Source organism: Chrysochloris asiatica, unplaced genomic scaffold (assembly GCF_000296735.1).
Source record: "Chrysochloris asiatica unplaced genomic scaffold, ChrAsi1.0 scaffold00168, whole genome shotgun sequence".
Classification (NCBI taxonomy): domain Eukaryota; kingdom Metazoa; phylum Chordata; class Mammalia; order Afrosoricida; family Chrysochloridae; genus Chrysochloris; species Chrysochloris asiatica.
In genome coordinates this window covers 2921946-2943229 of record NW_006408686.1, presented here as the reverse complement: position 1 = coordinate 2943229, position 21284 = coordinate 2921946, and the positions used below count along the sequence as shown (strand labels likewise).

The following is a 21284-nucleotide window of genomic DNA, read 5'->3' as shown; positions in this document are numbered from 1 at the left end:
GGACATTGTTTTGTTCTGCTGTGCATAGGGTCGTTATGAGTCGGTGCCAACTCGATGGCACCTAACAACAACCATAGCACTCAATTAAGGAGCTCTGGTAGCACAGTGGTTATGAGCCGGGCTGTTAATCTTATGGTCAGCAGTTTGAAACTACCAGCGGTTCCATGGGAGAAAGATGGGCTTTCTGTTCCCATAAATATTTACAGCCTTGAAGGCCCTATACAGGGTTGCTATGAGTTGGAATAGACTCCACGGTACATAACCACCACCACCACCACTACCACACTCAATGGATCTTTAACAAAAGACCAAAACACATTAAGCTGGGAAGAGAAAGTCTCTCTAACAAATGGTACAGGCAAAACTGGAAATCCATTTGCAGAAAAGTGAAACAGACCCATGTCTCACACCATATACAAAAACAAACTCAGTGTGGAATAAAGACATAAATGTAAAACCTAGAACTATAAAAATCATCAATGAAAAAATATTAATTAAACTTAGGAGCTCTGATTCATGCTATAAATATAAAACACATAAGAATTCACACAAATAGCAGAAGACAGCATAGATGAATGGGGCCTCCTAAAAATCAGACACTTATGTGCATCAAAAGAGTAAGAGGAGAACCCACAAACTAGGAAAAATGTTTTGACCATAACGTATCAGACAAGAGGCTAATCTCTAAATTTATAGAAACACTATATGACCCAACAATCTTTCTTCTTAGTGTGCTGGTGGTGATGGTTATGTGCCGTGGAATCAGCTCTGATTCATAGTGACCCTGCATAGGGTTTCTGAGGCTGTAAATCTTTACAGGAGCAGAAAGTCTCATCTTTCTCCTACGGAATGGTTGGTAGTTTTGAACTGTCGGCCTTGAGGTTAGCAGCCTGACTCATAGCCACTTTGCTACCAGGGTTCCTTTTCTATTTGGTATATATCCTCAAGAAAGAAGAGCTATGATACGAATAGACATACACTCACTGATGCTCATTGCCACATTGTTCAAAATAGCAAAAAGATGGAGACAGCCTAGAAGCAGAGAAGAATTTGCACAAATTTTTCAAAACCCATGTCTGTCATGGATGATTTCATAGGCAGAGCCATGGCTGATTCGCAAATGATTTGCCACATAATCCACTGTCACTCATCCTTTTCAACAGAATCATTCCATATACATAATAAATGTTTCCAGCAGCCATGGACAAGGATGGGCATGTTAATATAACCGGAGTGTGGATAATTTTTGACTCACCTTTGTGATTTTTTAAAAAACTGTGCCTTTTCAGATGAGAAAAAGGAATTAATGAAGAAAGTTTCTTACTTTCTTCAGAGAGGCTTGTATCTCAGGGGCAGGGAGATTCATTGTGAGGCTGGAGCAGGCCCTCAGACTGTGTGTAGCAACCAGCCATGCCAGATGTTGCAAGTAATGTGCCAACAGCCTGAAGGTCCAGATGCATGCAATGAGTTCATAATTTGTAAATTAGGATACAGTTGGGGTTTCCTCATAGTAACATTCTCACTCATTGCATCTTTCTCCCGTAGTGGGAGGGCTTTCCAGCACTCACCTCGTTATCCTTCTGCTGTAGGACTTGGGAGTGAGGTGCATTACACGCTGTCCGTGGTGCTGACGGCCATGAATTATTGTTGTGTGTTATATTTCTTCTTCATAACTGGACATAATTAACAATGAAGGGAATGAGAGGAGCTGAAGGGAGTGTGGGTGGAGCTTTATACCTGTGTTCCAAATCAGTGAATGTACTTTGGACATTAAGGCTGTAACTCAGGTTGTGGTAATAACAGCCAAGTGCTTGTTGACCTCGTGTGGTTTCTGGTGAAAGTGATGATAAAAAGAACCTGAGAGGGGGCATTTTTCCAATCTAATGTTGTATGCATATTGCCTAAGAGGTCATTTAAGGTTAAATCATGATTTGGTTATTTTAAGTACTTTATTTTTTATTGTGAATTGGTTGAAGGATTATGGAGCAGATCAGTTTTTCTTTAATAGTTCATATGCATTTTGTTTCGTGTCATTGCTTGTAATTCTCACATTGTAACATCACTTATCCCATTTTCTTACTGTGTTATCTATTTTTACGAGTTCCATTTCATTCTGATGAATTCCAGTTTTCTTAGATTCATACACCACACATTTCATGTTCCAATTATTAGATATTTGCAGCTATTTCTTCTCATTTAGCGTCATGCCCCATCAGTAAATGAAGGTCCTGAAAGCTTTACTCTATCCATGTCACTAAGGTCAACTCTAAGTTGGGCAGTCAGCTCTCATTCAATAGTGTTTTCAGTGCCTTCCAACCGGAGGGGCTCATCTTCTGGCACTATATCAGAAATGTTCCACTGCTATTCACGAGGTTCTGAGAGATGAATCCCCCAGAAATGGACCACCTTTTCCTCCTTGTTGTTCTCTTTATTGACATATCTATTGTTTGAATTAGAATTGAGTCAAGAGGGTGAGTTCAGTTTCAGACCTGAAGGGTGACTAAGGATCATAGTCTCCATTTGACTAGTAAGTCTGGTCTTAAAAATAAAAATTATGATTTTGAGTTTTGTTCCACCTTTTCCTCCCACTTTATCTAGGACCTTTTTAATGTATTCCCTTTCAGAACAGTTGGTAATGATGTCCAGGCACCAGCTCATTCTTCTGGGTCATGGAGACTGATGTTGATATGGTTCATTCATTCATAGGACTAATTGTTTCTATGTGTCTTCAATTTTCATCACTCTTTTTTCTTCAGGAAAGAAGACCAATAGTTGCACCAAAGATGGCTGCTCATGAGCTTTTAAGACCCTAGTCTCTAGTTACCAAAGTAGGGATGTACAACATTTTTTTGGTGTGTGGCCTATGTTATGCCAATTACTCTTGGTATCTCCTGGGACTATGGCCCTGAGGCCCCAGGGGCATATCTCAGGGGCAGGGAGATTCATTGTGACAAGAGAATGGACCCAGAGTTTCAGGTGATTTTTGTGTGTGTGTGTTAAGAAAAATTTTCTATGAGCAGAAAGAGAGAAAATAAGAGAGGCTGTCCTCTTTATTCAGATGTTTCCCAGGTAATCTATGGTGCGTAGATTATGCCCAGAGTTCACTTTTCCTGAAAGTCCTCACTATTTGATGTGGGAGCAATGGGAGACCTTTGTCCTGGTCCTGCATGAGCTCAGGGCTAAAGTGGTCACCTCTCCTTAACCCTTATGGAGCAGTTCTTAGAGCCACTTTTGCTTTGGGGTAGATCTGGCAGTAAATTAAAAAGAGAGAGAGAGAGAGAGAGAGAGAGAAAGAGAGAGAGAGAGAGAGAGAAAACAAAAAGCCCGAGTCTCTTGTAACGTCAGAGCATATTCCAGGCTCTGTGTCTCACTCAGGTTTTCTCTGTGGTGGGCTTGACTTTACTCAGAGAGCTCCCGCTCCCAGACCCCCTCTCTGTTCATCACCCCTGCTCCCATCTTTACTGCTGTTTCCTGAATTCAAAACACAGTCCAGTGTGGAGTGGGGTAGGTCCAGAACGTTCACAGCCCACACTCACCTCATAGATGGGAACAACTGTCTAGTTGCTGTATAGGGGATCCTGGCGAAGAAGAGAGACGGGACTTCAGGGGACAGGCAGGGAAGATTGTTAGGGCAGAGGCACAAATGAGTAGGCGCCCAGGTCCTAGGTCACTTCTCATCAAAAGTGATCATCTCTGCTTCCTTGAGCATCAGCCTCCCAACTGCACCATAACATCTGGTGCCTTTCACTGCATCCCCAACACTCGCTCTTGTTATCCTGGGAGCCCTGGCTGCTGCTGGGATCGCTCTGTGTTCCTTGCTGGACTCCAGGTCCTCTTTTAAGACAACTGAATGGGCATAATGTGGGTTCAGGACAGGGTGTGGGGTAGTCCCTACTCCGGAAAGGAGGCCCAGATTCTGGTCAGGATGGAGCTCTTTTCTGGAAAAAGTGGTAGGTTTGTACTGTGTGGCGGGTTGGCCAGAGCTGGCACAGATGGAACCTACTGTGAGAGGGTGGAAGGGGGATAGTCTTACCAAGGAGGCAGAACTTCCAGATTGATCATTACCTGGGGAGCAGATAATTATCTGGGGTTAGCACTCACAGGAGTGCTACCTTGGGCTCCCTTGGAGTAAGAGGAACTGGTGGGTCCTCAGTCTCCAGAGATCCAAGAATTGGGAGCATCTCCTGGAGAGAGACCCTTGGGCCATTTTAGGGACCAAAAGGAAATAAGTGAGACCAAGGTGTATTCCTGGTCCCAGACCCCACAGGTCAGGACTGACATGGTCACTCTGAAGCCCTCTGTTCTGAAGGTTCCCATCTCTGAACCACAGGCATATATCAGAGACCCCAGTGGGCAGTGGGCAGAAATGGACACTTGGAGATTCAATGTGAGTACATTGCAGTTCTCCTTCCCGAGTCTGGCTCTTGTGAAAATCACCCTTTCACATGAGCTTGGTCCTATTCTCACCTACTTAGCCAAAGAATAGAAACAGGGGTTGGGATAATTTAGAGGCAATACACAAATGAACTCAGAGGCCTCAGGGGCACCCAGATCGCCATGCTGAATGCGCACTCACTGGGGTTAGATGCTGGAGTCTGCTAATTTCCAAGGTCACTTTTGCTGCTGACCCTAGAAAAGGACAGGTTATTTGTGGTTACAGAGGACAAGGAGGAGAGGGGGACTCCATTTCTAGCAGGGGGTGGACAATTCCTCTCTCCATCACTCCAGTGATGGGAAGGAAAGACCCAAAGAGGGTTGCTGAATATAGAAAAGCCTCAAGAAGCGACATTTGTCCTGGGCAAGTGTAGCTTCTAAAGGCCTTTCTATATTTCCTTCAGAAAAAATCCTCAGGCAGATGCCGTCCCAAAAGAAACCTGACCCAGCAGGGATCCAGAACACAAGTATGGAATTCCCATAGACCATGTTAGGTGGATTTAAATAAGTAATAGGAGGCACACTAGCTGAGCACCAATTATCTCCCAGATTTGGCTCTATCCTGCAACCCTGGGGACACAGCCATGGCTCAGGAGGAAGACTGTGCTCAAGGGGAACTCCAGGCTAGGTGAGGGACTGTGGTTTCAAGGTCAGACTCTGAGGCCAGAAGTTAACCATGAAATTCTCATTGCTTTGTCAGGGAGGCCTGTGACTCAGGCATGGAGATTCACTTTGAAGCTGTATCAGGCTCTCAGCCTTCCTGAAGCAACATGGGTGCAGCAATCCACCATGCTGGATGTTGTCCAGGAATGTCCCTGGAACCCTAAGGTTCAAGCATGTGCTATGAGTTTGTAATTTATCAGTTAGGAAATAGTTGGAGTTACCCCTGTAGTAACGTTCTCACTCATTGCTTCCTTTTTCCTGGGGAACAGAAATGAGAGGCCTCTCCAGCAGTCACTTCTGTGTGCTTCCTGCTGTGGTACCCACGAGTGAGCCTCCCAGTCACAATGTCCATGGAACTGACCATCATGAATTCTTATTGATTTGTGAATTTTCTCATGTTATGTTTCTTCTTCACATCTGAGTATTATTAACAAGGAAGAGGATGAGAGGGATTGGAAGGAGTGTGGATGGGCCATGGTCTCCGTCTCTCAGATCAGTGACTATACTGTGGACACACGCTGTAACTGACACTGTAGTCGGCACAGCCAGGACTATTCTGACCACGTGTTTCGTGGTGAAAGTGATGATAAAATGTCCCTAAGGTGGGGGGAGAGGGATTGTTTTTTCAATTCAATGATATATGTGTGTTGGTTAGAAGTCATTTAGGGTTAAATTATGATGTGGCTGTTTTTATATTGTGATTGTTTTTACTTCATGGCAGAAAATGGTTGAAGAGCCTTGTGGCCTGTGGGCTTCATGTTTTAGCAAACAGACCAGCTTTGTTTCCAGAACTGACAGAAGCATGGTCTAGAATTCATGACAATGGCTGTAAGGACCAGTGCTGGGGTCCTGGATTCTGGGTCATCCCCTGTGTCAGTTACTCCAACATTCTCTCACTATCCTCCTCATCTCTGAGATAGAGCTGGTCAGAGGGCTGGCTTTTGAGACCGAGGAGGACAGAGGTGCTGCCTGGGGATCCTGGATCTGGGGACAAGTGAATTTATTTGTGAAGGACAGTGTGTCAGTTGGGAACCATCTGGGTCTTGAATGAAAGGACAGGAGGGCCCAGGACACCAGAGGCTTAGAAAAGTCCATCCCTATAATATTTCCACCCACATGGTTGTTCCTCCATGGTCATCTTTGTGAGGCCTGCACATGGCTCCATTTCCTCTGCTATCTGAATTACCCATAAGGCAAAGCTGGGAGCTGTCCAGGGTCCCCGGGTCTTTGGGGCAGTGTGGGGACAGGGCAGAGTTCTCTGGGCTGAGCCTGGCTCTTGTGGAAACCACCCTTTCCTGTCGAGCATGTTCCTACCTGTATCCACCTTCAAATCTTCTCTGTCAGAATAAAAACAGGGGTTGGAGTCATTTCGATATAATATATCCCTGTGGGCCCTAGGAGAGAAGAACCTGGAGCTTCAGATAAAATTTTGTGATGAGAATGTTTCCACATGCAGAAAGAAAGAAAACGAGGAGGAAGAATCTTCTTTATTCAGAGTTATTCTGTATAATCAATGGTGGGTCATAGGTTCACTTTTCCTGGAGGCTCCTCACTTTCTGGTAGGGTGGGACAGGAGGCCTTTGTCTTGTTTCTGTGTGAGACAAGAGCAGCCTTTCTAGGTCTTCAGAGAGCTAAGGGGGACCCCCCTGCCTCCACCCCTGCTCTCAGGTCTCCTCAAGGCTCAGAGATGATAATATTGTTCAGACTCCTGCCACGTTCCCACAGTCTGAACCTTGAGGTAGTCAAGGTTTTCTCAGCAGTTCCTGGAGACACCTAAGGAGTCACGTCAGCTTTGGGATGGATCTGGCAGGAAATGTTTTTGTCAAACACAATCAATTCCTGTTTTGCAAAAAAGGAGAAGAACCAAAAGACTTTGGGGTTTCTTCTAGTCTCAGAACATGTTTTAGCTTCTCCTTGGCTCTGTGTCTCACTTAGGTTTTCTCTGTTGTGGGTCTGGCTATACTCAAGGAGGTCCCTGCTCCCAGGCTCCACTGCTCACCATCCCTGCCCCCACTGCTCACCATCCCAGCCCCATCTTTATTGTTGTTTCCTGAATTCAAAGCAATCTGGTGCAGGGGAGGGGAGGTTCTGAGACTCCCTTGAGCCTGTAGACCTAGAACATTCATGGCTCACACTCACCTCATAGATGAGAACAGCTGACTAGCTGCTATACAGAGGGTTCTGGTGAGGGAGACAGAAGGGACTTCAGGGAATAGTCAGGAAGAATCATTAAGGCTGAGGCCCAAGTGGGCAGCTGCCATGGCTTAGTCTGGAAGGTTCTTGTCCCTGATAGCTCAGAGCTCATACCCCTGGATTTTTAGGTCAAATCTCCTCAGAAACGGTCATCTCTGCTTCTTGTGCATCGGTCTAAAACCTGCGTCTTCCTACTGCATCCTCATTGTCATACCGGACCTCTGACTACTGCCGGTGCTGCTCTGTGTCCCTTGTTGGATTCCAGGTTCTCACTTAACTGAGTGCACACAGTGTGGGCTCAGACTAACTCTGTCCTGGCTTTATTGAAAGGAGTGTTGAATCTGTTTCATGAGAGGAGTTGGCCAGTTCTCATGCCCAGAGCCTCCCCATGGTGATGGAATAAAAAAAGAGATGGTCTTACCAGGAAGGTAGAGTTGTCAGATGGACTGTGACCTGGGGACAAGAGAGAGGAGTTAGCACTCAGGGATGTAAAGGAACTAAAGATCCAAGGAGATGAGAGCATCTCCTGGAGAGAGAGACCCTTGCACCTTAGGGAATATGTGAGGCCAAGAAGTGTTCCTGGTCCCAAGCCCCATAGGTCAGGACATGGACCATCTGCCCTGAGGGCTCTATGCTCTCCTTCCTGAAGCCACAGGCTAAGGTTAGAGGACCCAGGATGAAATGAACAGGGATGGACACTGAGGGGAGGCCTCGGGGCACCCAGCTTAACAGACTGAATGTGTATTTAACGGGGATAGATGCTGGGAGCTGCTGATTTTCACGGTCACTTTGGCTACTGGCCCTAGGAAAGATCAGGTTATTTTTGAGGGTGTGGTGTGACAGCACAGTGTTATGAGTCAAAACATAGGATAAGGAGGGGTTCCATGTCCTCTTCCCATCACTTCAGTGGTAAGACAGGGAAAGAGCTGAATAGAAGCCATATCTGCCATGGTCCCAAAGGAAAGGGTCTTCATTCCAGTGCTGATGCAGGAGGAAGCTGGCCCAGAATACAAGAAAGGAGTTTCCATTCACCAAGTTGGGTGGATTTAAATCAACAATAGTAGGTGCATCAACTGAACACCAATTACCTCCCAAATACTGCATGCAGTTGGTTTGCTGTGTGGATGAACTAGGACCGCACTGAGGAATGGGGCTATAATTGTTCCTAATTTATAGATGACGAGACTGAGGACACAGTCTGTGGTCAGCACACAGTGAGAGAGGTGGAAAATGATGAGATGGAGGGAGAGGGGAAGATTCTTGGGTGGTAGGGAGGTGGAGGGGAGCAAGTCCAGAATATGAGGATGGGGCCTTCTACCTCCTGGCTTAGGGATAGCCTAGAAGTGGGAGATGAGGTAGCACATGAGCCATCATACCCTCTAGTCCTGTTGAGGAGCAAAAAATATCCCAGAGTGGCCACCAAAAGCATCCCGACAGTGACTGCAATCACTATGGCAGCGATGACTCCATCAGAGATGTCCCAGCCTACTTCAGACTCATCATCTGCAGTGGACAGAGAGGGAGAGAAGTCTGAGATTCATCATTTGAGGTTCACCCCATTGTGATTCAGCCTGGGATGTGTTCCTAACAAGCAGGTGGTCCTGGATGCATCTTTCCCAGGCAGTGATGACACCTCATGGACAGAGACCTTCCCATTGTCAATATCTGTCTGCATTGGTGTTGTTGTTGCTAAGTGTCACCGTCTGTCTGTTAGGTATCAGTAATGGGAGACCCTCTTCCTGCAGAGACATCGATGTCCAGAGTCCTGAATTGCAATCTGCACTTTAGGGAGAAGCCAACCAGGAGGGTTTAAGTAGGGTGGAATGTGGGTGGAACGGGAACCTCCCCCCAAGAAAGTCCCTTTCCCTCAACTTTTGTACCTTGTCCCAGTTTCTCAGTTCCTTGATTCTACAAGCCCTCTCCCCACCCTTGGACTGAGACCTTGTGGGCAGATTGCATTGTATAAAATACATTTTGTCTGCATATTATCATCATTTGAATGTTCTCTTGTCTAGTCTCTTTGCCATGGTTAAGTCCAAGTGCCTTCCCGCACGTATCGCTGGAGAAGCTTGAGAGCTGACCTTGTGCTGAGCAGTGTTCAAAGCCCCGCGTCCTTGCCCACGGACACTGCCTGTTTGTGGGAGGGAGCCGTGTCCCTTCTACTATGGAGAGGGTGCAGCTGAGACCCAGAGTGCTGGGACAGGAGGTGAACGTGACTTTGTGCCAACTCTAATGACAATGACATTTAGTGTCAGAGTACAATTGTGGAAGGTTTTTCCAGTCCTCTTTCCACTGGCTATTCACAACTACTCTGTAATGTTCATCACATCCACCATACTGCAAATAAAAACATTGAGATTTTCCAATAGGAAGGGATGAAGATATGCTCACATTTTACAGTCAGGGTGAGGGGGTCACTTTTGCTGAAACTGACAGGATTGAAGACCTCACACTGATAATTCCCAGCATCCTCCCTCTTGACGCAGTCTATGGTGAGGGAGCTGTTATCCTGGGACAGAGTCATCCTCTCTGTGAGCCTCAGGCTCTGCCCTTTGAAGACCCACTGGATGGAGATGTCATTGTGTTTGGCCAAGCATTTCAGGACTACGGGGCCTTCATGTTCTGTGACTGTGATGTTGCTGGCTTGGATGGTGGGTTTTGTTACCAACTCTGTGGAGAAACAGAGGAGGTGACTGTGAGAGGGGATCTGGGGTACGATCACTCTCCTTCCTAGAAGATCTCAGGCAGCTTACAAACCCAACAGTGAGCCCTGCAAAGTGACACACAGGAGGTCCTGGCCCTCTGCAGAGGTCTCGTGTCTGCCCAGGTGATGATCTGTGAGGACAGAGCAGGTTTCTTCTTCTGAGGAAACAGGTGCAGCCCCCCTGGCTGGGATTTAAACATCTTCTCAGCCCATGTGTTCAGCAACCTTGTCATCAGGTAGAATAATGACCCTTGGACCTTTGTGTGTTCCTTTCTCAGGTTCTCCTATGACTTTATAAGGTAAGAGCCCCTCTCTCATAGACACTTTCATGTATGTAGGGAAGGCAGATGGCCTCATCTGTCCCCTGTTGAGTGGCAGGTGGATTTGAACCACTGAATTTTTGGTTAGCAGCCCAACACCTAACCCACAGCACTACCAAGGGTAGATTAATTTGAGGAAGGGAAGGTATTTTGATTTTGGTCAACAATTTACAGGGTATTGAAGATGGCCTAACCCAGTCTTCAAAACTTTTGGAAATGGAGAGTTTCCAATTTAAAGGATTTGCTAATCTGAAAAAGACTTTTACTTTCTGATTTGTGGATTGAGTATCAGGTGATGGAGATCTCGAGAGAAGTTGTTACAGCTTTAGCCCTTAGTGTAGTGGTGACGAATCGGGCTGCTAACCTCAGGATCAGCAGTTCGAAAACTACCAGCTGTTCCGCCAGAGAAAGATGAGGCTTTCTGCTTCCATAAAGATTTACAACCTCAGAAACCCTGTACAGGGTCACTATGAGTTGGAACCGACTCCACAGCACATAACAACAACAACAACAACAACAACAACATAAACTATACAATTCTCTCCCCTCCCCCTATGAAAAGATTCATGGATGAATCTACCTACTTTTCCTGGCATTCATAATTTATCATTTTCCCTTGTGCATCATCTGTGACCGTGTTACCTCAGCATATACAGCTGTGACTTCAGAGCCACGCCAGGTCTCAGATACACCTGCCAGGAAACTAGAACTTTTCTCCCTTTCCCTGAAACAGAAGCCCAGGTTTCTCTGGATCCAGGGGCTGTACTTTTCAATAAGATTAGGACATGGTTCACATGCACCTGTTCCATCCTCCCCAGTCCAATCTTAGATGATGTCAGAATAGGGTCAGTGTCCTGGGAAGTATGGAGTAGAGAAGTGAGACAGAGTCCCATCCTTTCCATCACCCTGCCTGAGACTGTTCCATCCTCTCATTTGGGAGAAAAAGCATGAGCTTGTTTCAAAGCCTTGTTTGTTCCTGGTAGCACATGGAGTCAGTGAAGGAAAAGAGAGAGGTGACAGAAATGGACATGCCTAGCGATGGAGAGAGTGTGGTGCTGTGGGTTAATGTGCCAGACTGCAAAGCCATTTGAACTGCAAGGTCGGCGGTTCAAGCTCACCAGATGCTCCTTGGGAACCCTATACAGGATTCCTATGGGTCGGAATTGACTCAAAGGCACTCAAAAACAGCAACAGTGATGGAGAGAAGCATCTTTATCCTAATAACCTTTCTCTCTCCCTCCCATTGTACAGGGTTTCTGGAGTTGAGAGCATCCACTTCTTTCATACCAAGTTGAACCCAAAGTCTGCCCTAAGAAATAAGCAGAGCAAAGGTAGGAATAGTCTGCACAGATGTGGTGGGAGTACTCAGGAATAATATTGGGATTTGTGTGTACCCAAGGAACACAGGATGGGGAATACCCTCTTTGTGACTCTTTCATGAAGCCGGACAGACTTCCATCCCTGAGCTCAGCATCAAAGCTCCAGGGAGATACTTACCAGAGACTGTGATCATCTTAACCTTGGTTCTGCTGATGCCAGTGGCAGGGTTGTGGACAAGACAGGTGTAGCATCCACTATCTTTTGCCCCGATGTTGGGAATAAAGAGCTTTTGTATGTGTTTCTGGAGACTCCCATTGATAAACCAAGAATACTGTGCAGGTGGGTTGGATGCCACATGGCAGGAAAGGTTGAGTGTGGCTCCTGGAGGGTAATATGAATGTGATGGGGAAACTGTAGGAGTGTCCGGGCCATCTGGAGCAAACAGAATAAAACAAACATTATGATGTATCCAGAGGGAAGGGGAAGCTCTTGGTCTGATAAAGGACCACAGTAACCTGCCAAGCCTTGTTTTAGAAAGTTCAAAATAATAAACCTCCTTGTTCAAAAGCCTGATTCTGAGACCAACAACTTGTTTTTCCCATCACAGGAGTGGACCCAGAGAATCTCAACACAGGCCCAGAAGACCCTCCTGTCATTATCTGGCTGCATGGGTGAGTCTGCCCAGATGTGCCTGTAAATGGAAGTCAAGGCCAGTTGGGTGACCAGGGACTGTGGGTCCCATGTACTTGAACCTGACAGAGAATGGTATAGCCTGGTCTCTGGCAGTGTGGACTTGGATTGAAAGCCTGTGCCATGTGGGAACAGAAGTTACTCACAGAGAACATTCAGAGTGAACGGGTCACTATGATGGGCACTCACTGGACTCCAGGTTCCACACACATAGGGTCCTGTGTCATTCCTTGTGACACTATATATAGTGAGAGTTCTGTTATCCATAGTCAACTCCAATCTGGTGCTGTCTGGGAGGTTTTGATTGTTTATCAACCACAGATAGGTTGTGTTCTGGTAGTTTGGTTCACATGTCAAAGTTACAGAGTCCTTGTCTTCCATGGGGTTGGAGTTGTTGCTTGTGATGAAGGGTCTGAGTATCTCCGCTGTGCAAATAACAGAGAAGATTGCTTTGTTCAGTGCCTTGAATTTCTCCAAATACATCTTTCAATAAGAATGGGTATCTCTCACCTCGAAGTCAACACATTTATCCTTAAAAGAATACGGCAGGCATTTGTATTACAAAGCAAATGCAATACAAACTGAGCATTCAGAATGTGAGGCTTGCCTGCTTTTTCTCTGGGAAAACCCAAGCATTAAATAAATGCAGCATGTGATGATGGAAAACACAGGATGGTTAGGGGGCATGTCACAGACTTGATCCCTGACTACCTGAAGTCTTGACCAATCTAAGTTCCCTCACCTGGAATGTGAGCTGTCTGAAGTACCTTCCAGTTATACAATTCTACATTGTCTGACTCTGCTGTATTTTCTGAGGCTTCCCTTTTCAAGAATATTATAGAAGTGGGTGGGTATTTATGGGACTTCTCACTAATGCCAAAAATGAAGAAATTGGAGAGGTTTTTTTTTTTTTTTTTTTAATCAACTTCTGTAATCTGAAATCGATCAAACATGTAATCAAGATGTATTGATAATTATTGATGAGTGAAATACAAAAGGTGGAAACAAAGAGGAAGGGTCAGTGGTTGGAAAATAGGCCTTGGTGATAGAAATGACATTGGAGATTGCATGATAGAAGTTTGAAACACAGGAATAAAATAGACTACATCTCTGGGAAGAGATGATAGAGAAGCTCAATATCATATGTCAGAACAAACTAAGGGCCGACTATGGAACAATCCATCAACTTGCTCATATGCAAGTTCAAGTTGAAGCTGAACAAAATTAGAATCATTCTGGTGGTAGTGGTGGTGATTTTGTGCTGTGGAGTCAGTTTTGACTCATAACCACCCTGTATAGGATTTCCAAAGCTATAAATCTTTACGGAAACAGAAAACCTCATCTTTCTCCCATGGAACAGCTGGTAGTTTCCAGCTACTGACCTTGAGATTAGCAGCCCAACTCATAACCAGAATGCTAAGACTTCAGTACATCCCACTTGAGTTTAGAGACCATCTTAAGAATAGATTTGACACACTGAACACTAATAACTGTAGACCAGATGAGTTGTGGGATGACATCAAGTACATTATCCAGAAAGAAAGCAAAAAGTGATTTAAAAGACGGGAAAGAGAGAAAAGACCAAAATGAATGTCAGGAGACTCTGGAACTTGCTCTTGAACTTAGAGTAGCTAAAGTGAAAGGAAGATATGATGAAGTAAAAGAGCTGAAGAGAAAATTTCAAAGAACAGTTCAAAAAGATAAAATAAAGTGTTATAATGAAACATGCAAAGATTTAGAGCTAGAAAACCAAAAGGGAAGAAAATACTTGGTATTTCTCAAACTGAAAGAACGAGAGAAAAAAATTCAAGTCTAAAGTTGCAAATTTGAAGGATTCTATGGGCAAAATTTTTTAATGATATAGGAAGACTTCAAATGAAGATGGAAGAAATATAGTCACTGTATCAAAAAAAATTGGTTGATGTTCAATTATTTCAAGAGGTAGCATATGATCAAGAACCAATGGTACTGAAGGAGGAAGTCCAAGCTGCACTGAAGGTGTTAGTGAAAAGCAAGGCTAGAGGAATTGGTGAAAAACCAATAGAAATGTTTCAGCAAATTAATGCAGCACTAGAGGGACTAACTAATCTATTCCAAGAAACCTGGAAGACAGCTACCTCGCCAACTGACTGGAAGCAATCTATATTCATAACCATTCCAAAGAAAGGTGATCCAAATAGAGTATAGCATTTATTGAACAATCTTATTAATATCACATACAAGGAATATTTTACTGAAGGCAATCTAAAGTTCTGAGCCACAAGGTCAATTTGAACAGCAAGCTCAGTGGTTCAAACCCACCAACTACTCCTTGGAAACCCTTTACAAGGTCACTATGAGGTCAGAACCGACTCTATGGTGCTTAACAACATTCCAAATAGCAGTACAACAGTACATTATCAGAGAACCGCCAGAGATTCAAGCTAGAGTTGGAAGAGGATATGGAATGAGGATATCATTGCTGGTGTCAGATAGATCTTGGCTGAAAGCAGAGAATACCAGAAAGATGTTACATGCATTTCATTGACTATAAAAAAGTATTTGACTGCTTGGATCATAACAAATTATGGATAACTTTGGAAAGAATGGAAATTCCAGAACACTTAATTATACCCATGCAGAATCTGTGCATAGACCAACTGGTATTTCAAACAAAATAAGGGAGACTCTGCGATTTGAAATCAGGAAAAGTATGGGTCAGGGTTGTATCCTTTCACTACACTTACTCCATCTGTATGCTGAGCAAATAATAGGAGAAACTGGACCATATGAAGAAGAATGTGTATCATGACTATAGGAAGATCCATCAACAACCTGTGATGTACAGATGATAGAACCTTGCTTGCCAAAAAATGAAGAGGATTTGAAATACGTACTGATAAAGATGAAAGACTTACAGCCCTCCCTATGGATTACACCTCAACATAAAGGAAAGAAAAGTCCTCACAACTGAACGAATAAGCAATATCGAAATAATTGTAGAAAAGATTGAAGTTATCAAGGATTTCATTTTACTTGGATTCACAACCAACGCCCATGGAAGCAGCATTAAGAGACCAGATGATATATTGTTTGGGGGCAAATCTGCTGCAGAAAATCTCTGTAATGTGTTAAAGAACAAAGATGTCACTTTGAAGAATAAGGTGCACCTGACCCAAGACATGGTATTTTCAATTGCCTCATATGAATATGATGTGAGGGAATGCTGTTCCTGTAAAGATTTAGAGCCTTCAGAAACCCTAAGAGTAAATTGACTCAACTGCACTTAACAACAACAATAACAATATGATGTGAAAGCTGGACAGTGAATAATAAAGACTGAAGATGAGTTGATGCATCTGAATTATGGTGTTGGCAAAGATCATTAAATATATTATGGACTTCCAGAATAATGAATAAATCAGTCTTGGAAGAAGTACATCCAGAATGATTCTTAGAATGAGGATGACAAGACTGTCTTATATACTTTGACATGTTATCAAAGGAACCAATCCCTGAAGAAGGACATCCATGCTCAAGAAAGTAGAAGGTAAACAAAAACAGGAAGCTCCTCAATGGATGGACTGACACAGTGGCTACATCAGTGGGCTCCACCTTAACAATAATTGTGAGGATGGTGTAGGACTGGACAGTGTTTCATACTGTTGTACACTATGAGTTGGAACTGCTTCAATAGCACCAACAATATATTGTTATAACATATAATGTATGGTATGTCATTAACTCCTATAAAGCGCCAAGAAAATGGACATGTTTTAGAAATGAAACTTCAAACTGAGCAGAGTCTCACTTACAGGACAGTGGCTCATGCATCTCTAATCCAAGAGGACCCTACCTTGTGTCCATGCTGTTGTGATGAAGAGCACTCATGCCCATGAAGCAGGGGGTATACTTAGTCACTTCACAGGTAAACCTAATCAATAGCACATGGTGAAGAAGCTCTTCTGTGGAGAAAGGTCTCACAACCTCTGGTGGACTGTGAACCTCATACCAAGGATAAGGGTGTTAGTCAAGTGTAAAATGTGCCTCTGTGCCTTGGGGACTTCAGGCTTGTTCCCCCTGCCTATGACTTCCTGATTGGAACAGTGTAGAGAGTAAATCTAGGAGATGCATTCCATCCTACATGGCTGTCCCATGTGCTGGCATTTTTAAGGATAAAACCCTGGACAAGAACACAGTTGAAGCTTGTTCTCCTGGTGACATCAGTATATTGATGATCAATAGAGTTCTCACAGGGGCTTCCACTTAGCCTGATATCTTCATTCTTTACCATTTCCCAGACATTAAACCTCTTTAATGCATTAAAAAGCAATGATATCACTGTTGACATCAGATGGATCTTGACTGAGAGCAGAGAATACCAGAAAGATGTTTACTTACGTTTTATTGACTATGCAAAGGCATTCAACTGTGTGGACCATAACAAGCTATGAATGATGTTGCAAAGTTTGGGTATTTCAGAACATTTAATTGTGCTTTTGAAGAACCTCTTTTCTCCTCTCCTCTTTCATTCCTGAGTCTAAGTTCCCCTCTTTCCTTTTCCTTTCTTCATTTCATTTCCCTGGGAACTGTTGCACCTCTCTCTTCTCAGCCTTGACCCAGCCCCACCCTGATTGTTGTGGTAAGCACAAAGCTTGAGGTCTCAGTTCTGAACCTGTGCATTTCTCTGAGTTCTGGGTCAGGATACACATTCCGTTCTCTCTGGAAGTCCCCCTCTGTCTTAGTTCTCTAGTGCTGCTCTGTAGCCAAAATACCACAAGTAGATGGCTTTGACAAACATAAATTCAAAACTCAATAATCTGGGAGAAGAGCCGAGTGCGGAACTCTACCCAGAGAAACAGTGACACCAGAGATGGAGGCAGAGATGATGACATGGAGAGATGGAGCGGCTGGAGACTCTAGACTCAGAGAGGGAGATGGGCTGTGTGCTGATGACCCGGGGGCAGACTTGACAGGGTTTACCCTTTGGTTTGTTGATGATGCATGAGGGGATTGTAACCATGGCAATGAAATGATATACGATAGGATGAACGTAAAACTAATGTTCTCCCATCTAAGCTCTCACATACTTCACAATAAAACATTAAAAAATAAGTAAATAAAACAACATCGAAACAAACAAACAAAACAAAATAAACAAAAAAAACCTCAATAATCTATGTCAAGAAATTTGGAATACACTTCTAGTCAATCAAGAGGAAGAAATCCACATTTGTGCCCATTCCAAAGAAAGGTGACCCAACAGAATATAGAAATTATTGAACAATATCATCAATAACACATGCAAGTATAATTTTCCTGAAGTTAATTCAACACCAGATGCAGCAGCACTTTGAAAGGGAGCTGTCAGAAATTCAAGCCTGCTTCAGAATGAGGGATATCACTGCTGGTATCAGATAGAGCTTGACTGAAAGCAGAGAATACCAGAAAGATGTCTACTTATGTTTTATTGACTATGCAAAGGCATTCAACTGTGTGGACCATAACAAGCTATGGATAACATTGTGAAGAATGGGAATTCCAGAAAACTTGCCTCTGCTCAGGAAGAACCTGTTTATAGACCAAGAGGCAATTTTTCAGGTAGATCAAGATGATTCTGAATGGTTTACAACTAGGAAAGGTTTGTGTCAGGGTTGTATCCTTTCACCATACTTATTCAAGCTATGTTGAGCAAATAATCTAAGAAAATGGACTATATGAAGAAACATGTGGCATTAGGAGTAGAGGAAATTTCATTAACAACCTGTGATATGCAGGTGACACAATCTTGCTTTCTGAACGTGAAGAGGACTTGCAGCACTTGCGGATGAAGATCAGAGAATACAGCCTTGAGTATGGATTACAACTCAGTGTCAAGAAAAGTAAAATCCTCACAACTGGACCAATAAATATCATCGTGATAAACAGAGAAAAGAATGGAGTTGTCAAGGATTTCATTTTACTTGGATCCACCATCATTGCTAATGAAAGCAGCATTTAAGAAATCCAAGGATTTTGGTTGGACAAAAGGCCTCTTTAAAGAGCAAAGATGTCACATTGAGGACTAAGGTGGGCCTGACTTAAGTCATGGTATTTTCAATCACATCATATTCATGTGAAAGTTAGACAAAGAATAAAGAACACCAAAAAAGAATTGATGCATTTGAGTTATGATGTTGGAGAAGAATATTAAAAGTACCATGGACTTCCAGAAGAACAAACAAATTTGTCTTGGAAGTAAATTCAGAATTCTCCTTAAAAGCGAGGATGCAAGACTTGACCGTTTGTACTTTTGTCATGTTGTCATGATGGAGCAGTCCCTAAAACAGGACATCATGCTTGGTAAAGTAGAGGATCATCCCAAAAGAGGAAAGCCCCAAAATGAACTGACCCGAAGGTTGCAACAGTGAATAAACACAACAAAGATTGTGAGGGTGGCTCAGGACTGGGTGGGACTTTGTTCTATTGTGCGTAGGATCATTATGCGTTGGAAATGACTCAATGGGGTACCCAACAACACAAAATTATTGTTTGCCTCACTGAGAGGGCTTCCTCAGGAGGAAAAGGAGCTGCCTGTAGTATCAGCTCCCATTTTCCTTCTTCCTATAGCTGCCGACCTTCCTGTGGAATCTTCTAGTCCCCCACCTCTACCCCAGGGCAGTTGGCTAATGACCTGGGGTACATGTCCATCTGTAGACTCCAAACTGAGTCTAAGGTAAGAGATACAGCTCAGAAACTTCTTAGAATATCCCTCAGAACAGTCCTGGCTGCCAACCTACCCCAACAACTTGAGCAGTCAATTTACGGGGAGGAAACTATTGCTACCAGTCAGCTTCACCCAGAGGCTACTCCCCAACCCTCAATACAGGTTCCTCAGGACCACCTGAAGTCAGGACCAACCCTCAATACAGGTTCCTCAGGACCACCTGTAGTTGAGCTTCTTCCAGGGGCCCCTGAAGCCAGGGTGTGACATAGTCCTCCAAAGTCTTCCCAGGACAAGTTCATTCAAAGGAGCCCCGGGAGGATGACTGAGTGAACTCTGAGTTACTCCCCATAAGTCCCCTCTACTCTCTGTGTGGATGTCAGCAAGATTTCAATTCGTGAATTCTGATCAAAATGCTCAGACCTCCAAGAATGGAATGCAGAGGGGTGTAAGCACAGCAAAGAGTTCAGACCTGTCAATCCTTATCTTTACATTAAAATTAACCCACTCCACACCCAGATGACAGAGGAATTACTCACAGTATACACGGATCTGTCCAGTTAATGTCTCAAGCAGACCATTTGTCTTTGTTATTTGTAGTGTGTAGATTCCTGTGTCTTTCAGAGTGACATTCTGAAAGAGCAGAGACCCATTGGAATATATTGTCTGTCTACCGTTGTAGGCAGGCCCTGAAATATTTGATTGAGTTTGTATTGCATATGCTGCCATTTGATCTTCTGTGTCTAAACGTTTCCCTTTGTACCAGCTATAGCTGAAGGCATCTACTGAAAGGTTGTGGACAAGTAGAAGAACATCCTTCCCTTCAGTAGCATTGAAGGGCACTGATTCAACAGTGCTCTGGGCTGTGATGAGCAGGCTCCAGAAGATTATAAGTGAGACTAGGAGGAAAGAGAGAGAAATCAATCAGCAATTGGAATGCCAAGTTGGGACTCTTGAGTCTGAGCATGTCCTTTTCAGCCCTTGAACATGGGGTGTGTGTGCTTCCCAAGGTCAACAATGACTTTGAACTTAATTCCTTTTTCTCATATCCCCCCGCCCCCACCCCAGGTGTCTACACAACTCTCTAACTCACTGCCCTCATGTACCTGCTCACATCCTTGCTTGTTGTCTTCCCTGACACCTCATCTACAGACCCTCGGTCCTCACTTTCAGACATTTCCCTGCTGTTTGTCCTCTACGGCACTTATCAACACCTGACATCACAGGTCCCTCTCCTCTAGAGCTGAGCTTTATGAAGGCAGAGGCTTGTCTTCTTCTGTGCACCCCTAGTGCTTAGCCTGGCCTGTCAGTACCTGGGAGATGAACCCAGGGCCCTTCCAAGTTTTGGTGTCAGGGTGTGTATTTCCCATTTCTGAAATAGATAGGTAAGGACAATGTTGTACATATTGTTAAGACTTTTGCTAGGTGTGATATGAACATAAATTTTATTCTGTCATCCGTTTTCAAAGTTGATTATCTAGGGATGGCTAATTTGGAAAAATGTGTATTACATGAGATTTTACTCCCCCTTACCAATTTCAGTTCATTGGTATTTCCTGTGTCTGGACCCTCCCCCTCCTGTGTTCTCTCCACTGGAGCTCCACAGGGAGATTTCTGTCACCTCCCAGACTTCTGACCTCTCCAGGAAGCCCCATCTAGTCTTTGTTCTCCAGCCCTCCCCCATTCCAAGGAGTTGTCCCCTCTCACCTGTGAGTAGTACTTGCTTCCAGGAAATGCACCCTTTGTGGGGAGCAACTGAGAGGGGCTCCATGGGTCTCTGATGTCTGCTTTCTGTTCTCTCTGTGGCGAAATCCAACTCCAGAACCACTCACACGAGCTCAGCTGTCCTAGACGTGCCTGCTCTGCTGTGCTTCCTCCCTCCGTACTGAGAAGGGGCTTCCTTAGGTCATGTGGGATGAGGGCAGGGTCTCCCCTAGGGCACCTCTTTTCTCCCCTCCTCTTTCATTCCTGAGTCTAAGTTCCCTATTTTCCTTTCCCTTTCTTCATTTAGGTTCCTTGGGAGCTGTTGTACCTCTGCCTTCTCAGCCTTGATCCACCTCCCAACCCCACCCTGATTGTTGTGGTGAGCACGAAGTTTGGGGCCTCACCCTCTGGACCTGTGAATTCCCCTGAGTTCTGGCTCAGAACGCATGTTCAGCTCTCCCCTGTAGTTCCCTTTTTGTCTGAGGTCTCTAGCGCTGCTAGAACTGAAATACCACAAGTGGCTGGCTTTAACAAGCAGACATTTATTCTCACAGTCTAGGAGGCTAGATGTCCA

At 44.2% G+C, this 21284-nt stretch overlaps 1 protein-coding gene across 1 annotated transcript in view; it reads right to left on the bottom strand.

Annotated features, from left to right (window-relative positions):
* LOC102811174 (carcinoembryonic antigen-related cell adhesion molecule 5-like) overlaps window positions 1-20777 on the bottom strand; it is a 112429-nt gene extending 91652 nt beyond the window's left edge. Inside the window, 7 exon segments of the mRNA XM_006871508.1 lie at window positions 8609-8627; window positions 8711-8793; window positions 9682-9960; window positions 11812-12066; window positions 12471-12749; window positions 19546-19905; window positions 20714-20777. Of these exon segments, the coding sequence (XP_006871570.1) occupies window positions 8609-8627; window positions 8711-8793; window positions 9682-9960; window positions 11812-12066; window positions 12471-12749; window positions 19546-19905; window positions 20714-20777 (1339 nt within the window).
* Between the last annotated feature and the right edge of the window lie 507 nt (window positions 20778-21284).